Source organism: Dipteris shenzhenensis, chromosome 19 (genome assembly GCF_047967505.1).
Source record: "Dipteris shenzhenensis isolate YYH24624 ecotype China chromosome 19, Dip_SZ_1.0, whole genome shotgun sequence".
Classification (NCBI taxonomy): Eukaryota; Viridiplantae; Streptophyta; class Polypodiopsida; order Gleicheniales; family Dipteridaceae; genus Dipteris; species Dipteris shenzhenensis.
The window spans coordinates 35,024,724-35,037,979 of record NC_141614.1 but is presented as its reverse complement, the minus strand read 5'-3'; the positions used below and the strand labels follow the sequence as shown (position 1 = coordinate 35,037,979).

The 13,256-nt window shown below is 46.9% G+C and overlaps 1 protein-coding gene across 2 annotated transcripts in view; it reads right to left on the bottom strand.

The window, feature by feature from the left end:
• LOC147890390 (putative mitochondrial adenine nucleotide transporter BTL3) overlaps window positions 1-11,394 on the bottom strand; it is a 36,735-nt gene extending 25,341 nt beyond the window's left edge. The window contains exons 1-3 of one of the 2 annotated variants that reach the window (XM_087390689.1): window positions 11,263-11,394; window positions 8,903-10,095; window positions 8,245-8,548 (exon numbers count right to left, since the gene is read on the bottom strand). In XM_087390689.1, the coding sequence (XP_087246815.1) occupies window positions 8,245-8,548; window positions 8,903-9,750 (1,152 nt within the window). In that variant the 5' untranslated portion in view covers window positions 9,751-10,095; window positions 11,263-11,394. Of the gene's footprint in view, window positions 1-8,244; window positions 8,549-8,902; window positions 10,096-10,292; window positions 10,429-11,262 lie in introns of those variants that run through there. The other variant, XM_087390690.1, reaches the window with a different exon arrangement.
• Window positions 11,395-13,256: the final 1,862 nt, after the last annotated feature.

Sequence of the window (13,256 nt, the reverse complement as noted above, 5' to 3'; positions counted from 1 at the left end):
GGTTGGGGCCATGTAAAGAAACAATCCAAGACTCGGAGGGTAGTGCAAATGAGGAAGGTTTGTCGGTGAAGAGAATCCGGTAGATGGGAACCTGTACGAGAGAGTAAATGGAGAAGAGGATGTCTGTCCCCCTCTGAAACTGCGACGATGTTATCCTTCCAGGTGTCATAGTTAGTACCATCAAACTTCTGAGTTTCGGAGAAGTGGGGAAGGATTGGGATCTGTATCTGGGTGTGGAGATCCGTACTTTTTAGATAGGACTTATGATTTCTTGAGTGGCTGAGGTCCCCCATGTGTTTCAATACCAAACAGAGAACTATCGAACCCAAAAATCAAGAGCCAATAAGTTCTGCCAGGAACCCCTGAATAAAGTCGTACGGGTGAAGACGGGAGCCGACCCGATGCGCGATGAAGGAAGGGGGGGAGAGGCTCTTGATGAAGCAGTAGGCTGCTATTGATAGTCCGGGGTACAGGAGCAAAATTTCAAAATATCAAAATTTTGAAATTTATAAATTCACAAAACCGATTTTCAAGATGCCGACTCGTGCCTGGCTTCGGAGTAGGAGATGCTAGAGAAGCTGTCGAGGTCACAGATGTACCTGGATTCAGGGGCAGAATGGATGTCGACTAAAATTGGTGCACAAGAGGTACTGCCGACCAACAAGACATGTGCCTAGGAAGATGCCGACCAGCAAACTAGGAGCCTGCAGTGATGCCAATCAGAGGGAGAAGTGACCAAGGTGCCGATCTCGGGGCAGGAGGAACAAAGACTGCTAACCAGCAGAAGGAGAAGGCAAAGGGCTGATCACAGAGGCAGGAGGAACATAGGCTGCCGACCAGCAAGAGAGATGCATAGAAGAAATCACCCAGGTGTTGGTGGATGCTTCAGTAACCAAGAGGATGGGGAGCACCTAGTGCTCTGATACCATGTCAAGAGTGGCAGCGGAAGATGTAAGCAAACTGAAGCTACAGAATCACACAGAGAATACTAGAGACAACAAGATGTGCCACAAACAGATCTGCTGTAACTCAGCCCATAAACCAGGGCAGCAACTGTAATACAAGGAGTCCTGAACAGGATGAGAAACAGGAGCTGCAGAAGGGGCTGAACTGGAGCAGAGGATAGGGGCACAAGGAGGCTGGAGCCTGAGAGCACAGAGGCAGGAGGAGCCTGGAGCGAGGAGGCTGGAGGAGCCTGGAGCGAGGAGGCTGGAGGAGCCTGGAGTGAGGAGGCAGAAGCCTGAGGCGAGGAGGCTGGAGCCTAGGAACGAGGAGGCTGGAGGAGCTTGGAGCGAGGAGGCAGGAGCCTGAGGCGAGGAGGCTGAGGAGCTGCACCAGAAGATTGGAGGAGCCTGCAGCGAGGAGGCTGGAGGAGCCTGGAGCGAGGAGGCTGGAGGAGCTGCACCAGAAGATCTGCAGAGGGAGCGTTGGCAGCCAACAGAACAGCTGAGGGGAGGCTCCGGTGGGGATGGCCAGGAGCAGGCTGAAGACAAGAGCCTTGAGGAGCTGCTGGAAGAAGTGCAAGAGATGAGGAAGGGGGAAGACCCTTTTATAGGGAAGGCCAGGAGGGTCGGCCAGATGGCCTAGACCGACCAGCCTGGTTGGTCAGCCAACTGGGCCGACCAGCTGGTCGGCCAGAGCCTGGTCGGCCAGGGGCTGGTCGGCCAGCCTACCCCCTCTGGCCCCCCTGCTGCGTGGGAGCTGGTCGGCCAGCCTCGGCCCTGTCTCGTGGGTGCCCCCTCTGAGTGTAGGAATAGCCTCCGACCGATGGAAAATAGTGTCAGATACAAGTGTAGAACCGGGAATGAAAGAACCTCACGAGGGGCGGGCACACCCACAAAGAAGCCCTCACTCAGAGCAGTGTGCACACAAGTACACTGTAGACAGGAGATGCATATAATGCTAACAGTACCAGCAGGAGGGTCAGCCATCTTGGAGGGGCTAGTTGGGCTGCTTGGAGCCAACCAACCAAGCCTTATATAGGCAGACAGAAGGAGTTGGGACCCTGCCTTGATTGGACGGCCAAGGCCCTAGAAGTGTGGGCCTAAAGCCCTGGTTTGAGAGCCCTTATAGGGCTGGACCAGCCACAGATTGGTCGGCCAGTCTGGTCGGCCAGAATGGGCAGGCTGGTCGGTTTTTTGCCAGTCCCATAAAAGGAGAGCCTCCAGACCCTCATTATTCATTCTCTGGAGTAGCAGACAGGGCTTCCTTGGGCCTTCTTTCCCGAGGGGTGAAGGACACCTAAAGAGGGCTGCAGACTGAGCTAGTAAGTGCTGCCTACCTAGGCTGATCTACAGGCAGTAAGGTAGAGAGAACCATTCTGGACAGAAAGTCTACAGACGCTCGAGGTGGAGCACGCGGGCTCGAGTCCAGCAGATAGGAGAAGGACCTTGTGGTAAGATCAGACAACCACACCATTGGTGGGACTCTGGATCTCTCTCTCTTTTGTATTGTGTCCATAGCCTTGGACAGAAATATATTATTTTGGTGGTTTCTCTATCTGGCTGGTTCATTGTCTATTGATGAGTCTGCACATCTATTCTATGCACCTTAAGTTAAGAAGATTGTGATTCCACACCCCACACCACACTGTGTGAGCTCCTAGGCAATACTATCAGTCCTCCGCTGTGCATACCCTCTGTTGGGTCATTTCTATCATGGTATCAGAGCCCAAGTAGGAGGCTCACAGGTGTGGGAGCCTGAAGGAAGGGACCTTGCTGAAGGACGACCCTGCTTCAGAAGCTCTTGGGAATCGACTTCCACGACTGGAGAACAGTGCCCTTGCGAGAAGGAGAGTGACTCAAGTTCAATCAGGTGTGTTCAGAGTTCCGGTCTACTAAAGATTGAGTTTGTTCGACTTTGCTGTGTGGTTTAGCAGCAGAGATGTCGACCTCTTCAGCTTCTTCAGCCCCTACTCTCCCTTCCTCCTCCCCCAGATTTCTTTCTTTCACTATTCCTAACTTTGGAGAGTCTAGAAAACTGGATGGGTCAAACTACCCGATCTAGAAGGTGAAGATCCGGAGTCATTTAGTGGCTCGGAAGCTGTGGAAATTGACAACGGGAGTAAAGGCGAAGCCAGAGAACAAGGTGGCCACACAGGAATATACTCATGACAGTAGACGGAGAGGAGCTCGAAGCTTGGGAAGACAAAGATGCCCCTGGCCTGGCATTGATCATAGGGATTACAGGGGACTCCGTGTTTCCTCACATCCAGATGGCCAAGACGTCAGTAGAGGCGTGGGTCATTCTGAAGGATCTGTACGAGACAGACAACACATCCTGGATCTTGCTTCTTCAGCATCAACTCTACAATCTTGATATGGATGAGGGAGATTCAGTACATAACCACTTGATGAAGGTCAAGGTGGTGAGGGATCAACTGGCATCAGTTGGTCAGAAGATGGACTCGTGCCATTTGGCCTTGATGGTACTGAGGAGGCTACGTCAGAATTTCAAAAGCTTTGTTACGACCGTGACAACAGGACAAAGGACCAAACCTCTGACTTTTGAGGAGTTGGGTCCATTACTGCTACAAGAAGAAGCTAGGGAGAAACTCTACAACAACGACAAGGATGACAAGGCACTGCTGGCGAAGGATTACGCTGGCAAAGGAAAGGGAAAGCCAACGGTGGCAAGTCCAAGAAAGACGACTCTGATGACGAGGACACTTCCAAGAGGAAGCAGAAGAAGAAGTGCTTCTACTGTGACACGCTAGGTCATTTTGCGAAGGACTACAGAAAGAAGAAGGTGGATCAAAAAAACAAAAGGAAGGAGTCCGACTCAGATTCAGGGGGTGACACAAAAGCCAAAGCAAATGTGGTAATCGAAGAGTTGTTCCCGATGACATCTCTGTGTGTTATTGAGGTCAGGTATGCTGACCTAGAAACCACAGTGATGATGTCTGACATTGAGATGTGGGTCGACGAGGAGACCTTTGTGAAGGTGAAGGACAGCATGGAGTGCTTGGTATCTTCCAGGTGTGTGGCTGTTGATACTGACACGAGGGTGGATTCCATGGAGTGCCCTGGGGTCTCATGTTCAGATGGATGTTGTACTTCAAAAGGAAACATTACAGGATTACACAAGCTATTGGTGAGTGCCTCGATGAGGTGCATGGTATGCTTTCAGAGCAAGCAAACAGGCAGTACAACGATCTGGTATGTACTTGATGCTCTTCATTTGAGCCTTTATAGCATGCTGTGGAGAGACTCTGCTCTTCATTTGTCTCAGGTAATATGAGATTGGAAGGAATTGGCCTTCTTCGAAGACAGAAGGGGAAGTGTGGATGCTTCTTCAAATCTCGAACACAGATTGCTGGAAGGTGATGGACAAGGTGTACTAAAGCCAAAAGAGTACCTACTTGAGAGCTCAGTGAGAGTTCGTGGCCCGGATTGCTCGAGTTCAAAGGCAAGAACGTGACTGAAGGTGGTGCCAGGAGGTGCTACCATGGATAGACCTGTGTACCAGGATGGTGTACGCAGCCATGTCAGCAATTGAAGAAGGCATCACGACCTTGCATCCATACATTGCCTCAAATGAGCTCATGCCAATGGAGAGATGCTTGGTACTGTTGTAGTAAAATTCAGCAAGTGCCAACCCCCAATCCTTTGCCACTAGCATCTGCCTCCACAATCAAAGGACGCGAAAAATCAGGGCATACCAAGATAGGTGCATGAGTGAGAAAATTTCAGGTCTTCAAAGCTGCGTTGTGCCTCCTTTGACCACCCAAAAGCATCCTTCTTCAGGAGGTCAGTAAGAGTGAGGACCTTTGTTGTGGGTGCGCCCGCCCCCATGAGGGTAGTCTAGGGTAGGCTGGTCACATGGGTCTGCCATGTTTTGTGTAGGGTAGCCTCCTGTAGGGCTGCAGGCAGTGGCAGCCTGGTCAGAGCTGAGGGGTAGGAGGAGAGGCCTCCTTTAGGGCTGTCCTTGAGCCCTTTGTGTGGCAGTGTACAGGCGGGGCAGTCGGCCTTGGTGGGGCCCAGAGAGTTGGCCCTCAGCAGCCCCTTGGAGGGCTGCTACCAGGCCCTTTGTAGGGCAGAGATGGGTCGGCCATGCAGGCCTGCTGAGTCGGCCACCTAGCAGACTGGTCGGCCAGCCTGCCCTACCCAACTAGGGAGGGGCTGGGGGGCTATATATAGGCCCCCCCTCAGTCCTCATTTCCTATCTTGTGGAGCAGATCGTCTAGAGCTGGAACAGTCCTTCCAGCAGTGCATCTTGTGGAGCAGATTGGAGCAGTGCTTCCAGCGGTGCATCTTGTGGAGCCTGGCAGAGGTGCAGAACCAGCCCGCAGCATCACCTGAGGAGCAGGGTAGTGGAGTAGTCCTTTCACTCCCTCATGCTCCCTATTCACCTGGCTGTTGAGCTGTGTGTTCCGAGCTCTCGAGCAGTCCTTTGATTCTGTGGTTTTCCCCCAGTTGTAGCGGGGTCTTTTCCAGAGATCACTTGCAGTTCTCTTGTGCCTTTTCTCTCTCCTTTCTCTCCTTCTCTGTGTGTGTGTGTGTGTGGCATGCTATCTCTCTCTCTCTTCCGTTCATTTCCGCTGCACTTCTCACAGGAGCTTGTTGCATCTGTGTACAAGCAATAACCTATCAAGCCGCAAAAGAAGAACACGAGCTCCAAGCACTCAGAGCTTATCCCACACAAAACTGCTGCAGATATAGAGGTCGTGGAAGATCTGCATAAGAGCCAGAAGGTTGTGCCAGCGCTTCCATCCAGTAGCACGAAGAGGTGCGACACCTTAGCCTGCCCAAGATTCATGTGAAGGTCAACTCTCCTGAGAGCTAAGAGCTCACGAGCCTTCCATGCATGCAAAACCCACAGAGAAGGTGACCGTCACCTTCTTATGGAACCACGTAGAAGATCCCTTTAGATTGTGCCACATGGCACAACTCCTTCAAACCTTCATCAACCTTAGCAAAGCTCACTAATCATCAAAAAAGCTAACACTTCTGAACAAGAGACTGAAAATCCCCCTATATAAACTCAAAACAGGCCCACCTCATTTGGGCTGTCTGGATACTTTATGAGCGGGTGTTAGGCAAAGTCAAGACATTGACTAGGTGAACAAGGAAGATAATGAGCACGATTGGGGTCAAATAAGGTTGTCTGTTACCACCGACCTTGTTTGGTCTATACATTGATGAGCTGGAGTCCTCCATCATGAGATTGGTAGGAGCAGGTTCACCCTTAGATGCTTCCCTAATCCTGATTCTACTATACAAGTATGATGTGGTTCTACTCTCCTCATCAGCTGAGGGTCTCAGCGGCACTTGGATGCACTCCAGACTTTCTGTGGGACACATAATATGAAGGTCAACCTTTGTAAAACCAAGGTTCATCTTCATCACGTCTTGGGCAGCCGCACATTGAGAGCACTTCACCTTAGACGGGGCACCAGTGGAGATTGTTGCATCCTATATGTACATAGGGGTCCTCTTCTCTGGCCCAATTTTCATGATGAACCAGCCAAGCAGAGGATTTGCCATACTAGCCAAACTAGAGCATCATTGCTTTCACTCCCATTTCCAGGACCCCTAAACCAAGTCTCTTCTTTGACTCACGTGTTTGTCCAACTGGGATGTATGGTAGTCCCTTTTGGGGGACAGATCTTCGGACACAGACTGGTCCTGCATAGAGAGACTACAGGCTCTCCTTCTTGCTCAGATGGTCTGTAGCAAGCCATCAGTCCCACTTCATATTGTGCTAGCAAAGTTTGAGGCTACCCCTCCTCTACATCTTGATGCAGTCTTTCAGGTGCTCAGGAGATTGAGAGGAAGAAGGACAATTACTAGTGACTATAGTCTATAATATGATTTACCTCAACCTCAGCATCCTTCCTCCATAGACTTGGCATCAGACATTATTGCCAGTCTTGCACCCTGACAGAGTTGGTGATCCAGATGTACAGAGGCCATAGAGGGCTCCAGCATATCCTCGCAGTCTCTTTGAATCATTTGACATGACATTGTACACAAACGCATGGCCACCTGGAGAGTTAATCAGGGCCCATCATATGCTGCTCGAGGTAGGAGAGCTTCTTTCACAAGGGACTAAGACCATGGAGGACTGTCCTAACTCACACGCCCACAGGCCCCTCCTGGCATTTTCACACGGTTGATTGGCTGCACCATTTTCATTTTCAGCCAGATTATGTGTAATTGCCCTGTGGAATGTTGTTGATTTTTATGATTAATAGATTATGGAGGAACCAGATTCTAAACTTAGGTACCCAAACGCCATTGGCATCACTCCAAAAATTTATTTTCTTGTGCATTTAGAATGCCAAGAAAGCACCATTTACATAATTTGTGGACACTCTATTTCTACAAACAACCTTTGTAGGTATTTCAAATCGTGCATAGCCTCTGAATGCAGGTGGTCTAACACATGCATTGATACCTCAGTATTGCAATGACCTAAGGAACATGGCAATTTAAAACCCTTAAAAAAGACACGCTCGTTTTCTTCTCTTGCTATCTTTGTAATACAATCCATTCATTAGCTCTAGGACATTGCTTTTATTGTGTTATCCGCTACTAACACATGCAATGGTTGCTGTAAATATTGCATGCTTTTCTCAAAGAATTTGCCATTCGCTTCCCGTTGGGCATCTTTGCACACCCTGTCATATATGATACAGTACCAGATGCTTGTGATGTAGAGCTCAAGCAAACACAATTTCGGGTGGCAGACATTGAGACGCTATGTATTATTAAAGAACCTACAAAAATGATCCAGAATTTTCAAGAATTTGGATAGCCTGAGAGGGGGGAGGTCTCCAGGACTATTATATAAGGGATGGGTATGTCTAGAATCAAACATCGGAAGTGATTCTCAGGAACAACACTCAGTAAGCAAAACCCCGTATCTCAATATATTAGATGCATTCTGGATCTGGAAATTCTAGAAGTTCACAAGGGCAGTGATTCGTAAGTAGTCATGCATTCATGTTTGAGAGACAGGGGACAGAGAGGAGCAGACTGAAAGGAATGAAACAGAAGATAAAGAAGAACCTTGAGGGTCCATCGTGCTATTTGCTTCCCATCGTTAAACATGAGCTTTACGTAAGACTTTGGAGCATTCAGACTACAAACAAACGCATTCTCTAACAAATGCAAGTTAAGACAACAATAGAAGTTGATGGAGTACATCAGAAACAAGAACAATTTTCATAAATTCATCTACAGAAAGAAAACTAAAACAGCGACAAACTGAAGCCTGGCAAGGTGATTGAGAGAAATTAACTGTGTCCATCGGAAAACAAAGCAAAGTAGCAGATATTCCAGCAGCAGCTCCAGCGACTAGCCTTTCCAAATTTGTGATCTCTTCTTTTGCTGTGATCTCCAATACTTTCTTCCGATATACATCATAACAAAAGAAATTTATTGATTTGAATGGAGCAGTCCGCAGCAGATTTATTAGATTTCCTCTCCAAAATCCCCTGACTCCTTCAGTTGCTACTATGACCCGTATAGTCTGCAGGACATTGTGCTGGGCACCACGAACTATGTACTCAAGTTTCAGCCTTTCAAGCGGAGCCACAATGCTCCTGCAATGCGCATATCCAAGAGGGTGAGTTGTTCTGAACACCATTCTGGCAATGACTAGGGACTGAGCTACACAAAAATAGTGGACATTAAACTAAGCTTAATCAATGAGTACAAGTAATTTACAGTCCCAAGAGCTCATTCAGGGATAGAACAACAATAATCAACTACCAGCATAACATTGTGGTTCCAAACCAAATAATTTAGGAATCAAAGATAAAGAAAGGAGTAAAGACTGTAAGCATAAAAATCATTCTCAAATATGACACCTGAATCTTCTTTCAGTTACATCCAAGTCAAACTCAGTTCTTTTTACAAGCCACGCACTTCTAATCCTACAGAGTACAAAACCACACCTGGACACAATTGCAGATATAGCACCTGCTAACAGGTGCTTTGTAGTTTTGAAAGCCGTATTTCTTACAGCTGGCCTATAAACCGTTTCTGAATCTGTAACCTGTTCTGTAAACTTCTCAGATGCTTCACTAGTATTAAGTTTATGAGCCTCCATCGAGCTGCCTTGGATATTTCCCGAAACTAAACTTGCCTCTGCCTGAGATAAACTTATTTTCTCCACACCTCTGATTTCCCTTTTTGCCAATCCGATGGAACAAAATAATCTCTCTTTGCTGTACTGTTTCCCTTCCTTTGACAAAGACAATTCGCTCCAACATAATGCCCGGTTCCTGTTTTGGTCCCCAGCCCTTACAGGCGCAATATTTTCGCTCCTCATAAATGCGTGCAGATAACTGCCCCATGATGCAAGTTGAGCAAAGCCGTGAAAGAATGGATGACTATGAGATTCAACTTTTCTGTTCCATGACGCTAAGAATGTTGAACGGCGTCGTTGGACTTCAGAAAAAGAGGCGTTAAAGACAATTGAAGAGAATAGATTAAGAGATGCGGAATCCCCCCCACTAGTTTCACAAGGACAGTTATCAATGGATAAAGAAGGGACTTGGGAGTTTTTTGAGTGCATAGCGCATAAGGAGGACCGATCTTCGTAGCTTGTAAAACATAACGCAGCAGTTGAAGGATCGGAGAGGCTCTGACTGCTGAGTTGAGGAAGATGTACAAAACTGATGTGTGCAGGCGGAAGTGCAGTGGGGAGGGTTTGTAAACGATTGTATTCAGGCCGGTCAGGCCAGGGAGGATCACGAACGGTCGATTGGCTGAGGGAGCTAGACGAGGAGGAGACAGGCATTTTGGTCGATCGAGCCTTTGCACATAGAGCCTCACACAATGCTGAACACCCGAAACACTGAATTGCTGCCGAGGGCTACATACCATGCGGAATTACACATTGCGATGACTGCATCAGAAGAGTATCTAGAGTAAATTACGCCGCAACCTAATACGTTAAACTGCCGTTATAGAAATCCAGCCTCGTTGCAGAAGACGCCAAGCCTCTGACTGCTCCTCAAGTTAACAGGTCCATGAGAACTGACAAGACGCGGCGCTCTTCATGCCGGGATCGCGTGCTCAAGAAATCCGAAGCGACGTAGAGGAGGGCCTTGCACGACGGCAGGCTACGAAAATAAGAAATAATCTGCGAAACATGAAAAGTCATAAGAACGACGGAATCGAGGCCGGAAAATCGAAGACAAGCCATTTGCGAAGGCAAGCCAAACTTCAGGGCTATGCAGCAACACAACAGAAACGGTGCAATTGCCGAGATGCTAAACAATGTAGCCATACTGAATGAGAGCTATTAATCTTTGCGAATTTGAGAGATGAGAAAGAGACCAATCTTTGCGAATTTAAGACACGATGAAATGCCATGAATGTACGGCTATGAATCGTTGCGGCACAGAGAGAGAGTCGACGGAACATCAACCGCCTAGAATTCAGACGACGCTCTCGGAAAAAGGCCGAAAGGGAGAGATTACCGGAACCACTGAAATAGATAGTTTGGAAGAAAAGCGCAAATCAATGAAAATTGTTTGCAAAGCAGGCATCCAAAGGCAAGGAGTTGAGCTGATCATTGCCACTGCCAGAAGGACACAATCCTTTCCCAAACACAGAAGAACGAACGAAAAAACAGTCTAAAACATCAAACCAAGCCGTGCCACTCCACAGAATTCAGCCGATTGCTCAGAAAACCAAGAGAAGAATGTGCCTATGAAGAACAACAACAACAAGAAAGAAGAAGAACACAGTCTAACCAACCGATTGCTCAGAAAACCAGGAGAAGAATGTGCCTATCAGGATGAATAACAACAAGAAGAAAGGAGAAGAATACAGTCTAAAACATCAAACCCGGCACTCCCACTCCACAGGATTCAACCGATTGCTCAGAAACCAGACGAAGAACCTTATTCAACAAAATTTTGGAGAGAGACAAAAAAAACTTGTCCACAGAATCCTTCCCAAACTCCTTCATTTTGAGCATTTGACACGATTCTTGAGCAGTATACAGAATCCTTCCCTAAACTTCACCAACATTTTTGCAGCAATTGTGAAAAGCTTACAAGGTATGCGTGCCAAAAATGGGAGGGAGGAAGCTGAAAGAGCATCATCAAGCGGTGAGAGCTCTGATGAATCAACAAATCAGCAGAAGAAGCTCTGATGAATCAAATTCTTCACAAAAATCCTTCCCTAAAGTTAAAATTCTCCATACGTTAAAATTCTCCAGAGAATCCTTCCGAAACTGCTTCATTTTGAGCATTTGACAGAAACTTTCCCTAAATTTCAACGACATTTATCAGAAACTTACAAGGATGGAGTGTCTGCGGGCAACCAAGAATTGAAGCTGGAAAGAGCATCAAAGGGATGAGAGCACTGATGAATCAAGAAGTCAACAAATCAGCAGAACAAGCCGTGGGAGAGAGAGCCTCTCCACAAAAAGAGAGGAAAAAAAAAGGATTCAATCTCGAGAGGGAGCTCTATATATATACTCTTACAATAAAAGGTGTGCATCTCAATTCACAAAAAAGCCCATGTTTTTTTCGGACAAAACACTGATCATGGAATGGAATGATCCACATTCCCTAAACCCTTGTCAGCTCCTCCACTCTCAACTTTTAAGCTCCTCCACTCTCAACTTTTAAGCGGCGCTAGCTCAGACGGTAAGGGGCAGGCAGCTCAGGCGGTACAGGGTAGATTGTGCCCCTCTTCGTTGGGCCATGGGTCTGTAAAAAGCAAACACTCAATTCCTCGAGGCTTGAGGAATTGAGTGTGAACATGCCCATCTTCAATTCATCATGCCCATCTCAAGGCATGTTCACCCGTAACGACTTCAAGAGGGTTGTGCTAGTGTAAAATATGGTAGTTGGAGGCACCGGATAGCCCTTGCTCTCACACAAGGGTGCCTACATAGCACTCAAACCCACCCGTTTTCCACACTCCAATTGGCTATTCTCATCCATGCATGATCATGCTCTCATTTTTGTATACTCTTAGAAAGTCAAGGGGCTAATTAATCACTTTAAATGTTCAGATATGGCCATATTGTTTCTACCTTTACATGTTTGGATATCAGTGTGTCTGCCTTTTTCTTTGTGTCCACAACTTGAACTTGTATATACATGTTCACAATGGATTTGCTATCCTTTAAGCCTTCATAATGGTTGCCCCCCCCCCCCCACGCTCCATTACAAGTTCACTTTACTTTTTGGACTAATTGCCACTTCTATCGCATGAGACACTTGCTTGAGGATGAATGGTGGTGGAAAATTCAATGACTCATCAAATGCGGTTGAAAGCAAATCACATGCACCCTTGAAAATAAGGGAGGCGAAAGGTGCATGGCAACCCCATCTTGCTTGCACCAACCCCCATTTTAAAGGATTGTGATCATGGTCCGGTTAGGCCATGAGCCCCTTAACATGACCCCAATTGATGTCACCATGATAGCTTTCCAGAAGTTTGTTGCTTGACCACATGCATGATGGTGGGCTATGAATCAAGTACAACATTTCACAATATTAGGATCAACTCTAAACTACTCTTGGTTAGGCTAACCCACGTTAGTGCCCAAGTTGACTAAGCTCCATGCTCCATCATATGCTTTGGTTTCACACTTAAGGACGAAGTAATCATATCTTGTACCACAAAGAGACACTTGTTTTTTGGACTTAAGTATGAGTGGTTGGATCAATAAGACAATGCGAGAGATAGTGGAGGGACTTTCCAAGGTTTGCTTGGAAAAATAAATTGGAGAGTAAATTAAGAAGAGGAAAGGGTGGTGGGAGTTGCCCGCCCCTCAAAAGAAACAAAAAGAGCGGGGTACAAAAGAGGTGACAAACATAAGAATTAACGCATAGGATGGACAAAGAATGGAGGCCAAGGGATCCATTGTCTTTAGCATTGCCACCGCATAGATTATTGTCATGACCATAGCTAGATGTAGGCTCTTCTATGTTGTACAACTTTCACACCCATCTTGTATCCTTTGTCCTTTCACCTACACCACACCTTTTTCACACATTTCTATGGTGGTTCCATAGTGGTGGTCATCATTGTGATCCTCTCAAGGGATTCTTTCTATCGGTGAAAGTTTCTTGGATAAACTACTAGCATTGTGGTCCTTTCTTGAGTCTTCCATTTTAGTGAAATGATGTTGCGTGAACTACTTGGGGAAAATAATCATTACCCAAAGTTGAATGTGTCCATTATTGTGCAAGATTAATGGCTTAATGGAAAGTAAATGTTACGATTCGCTTAGTGGAAAGTAAATGCTATAATACAATTTGGATAATGTGATATCTA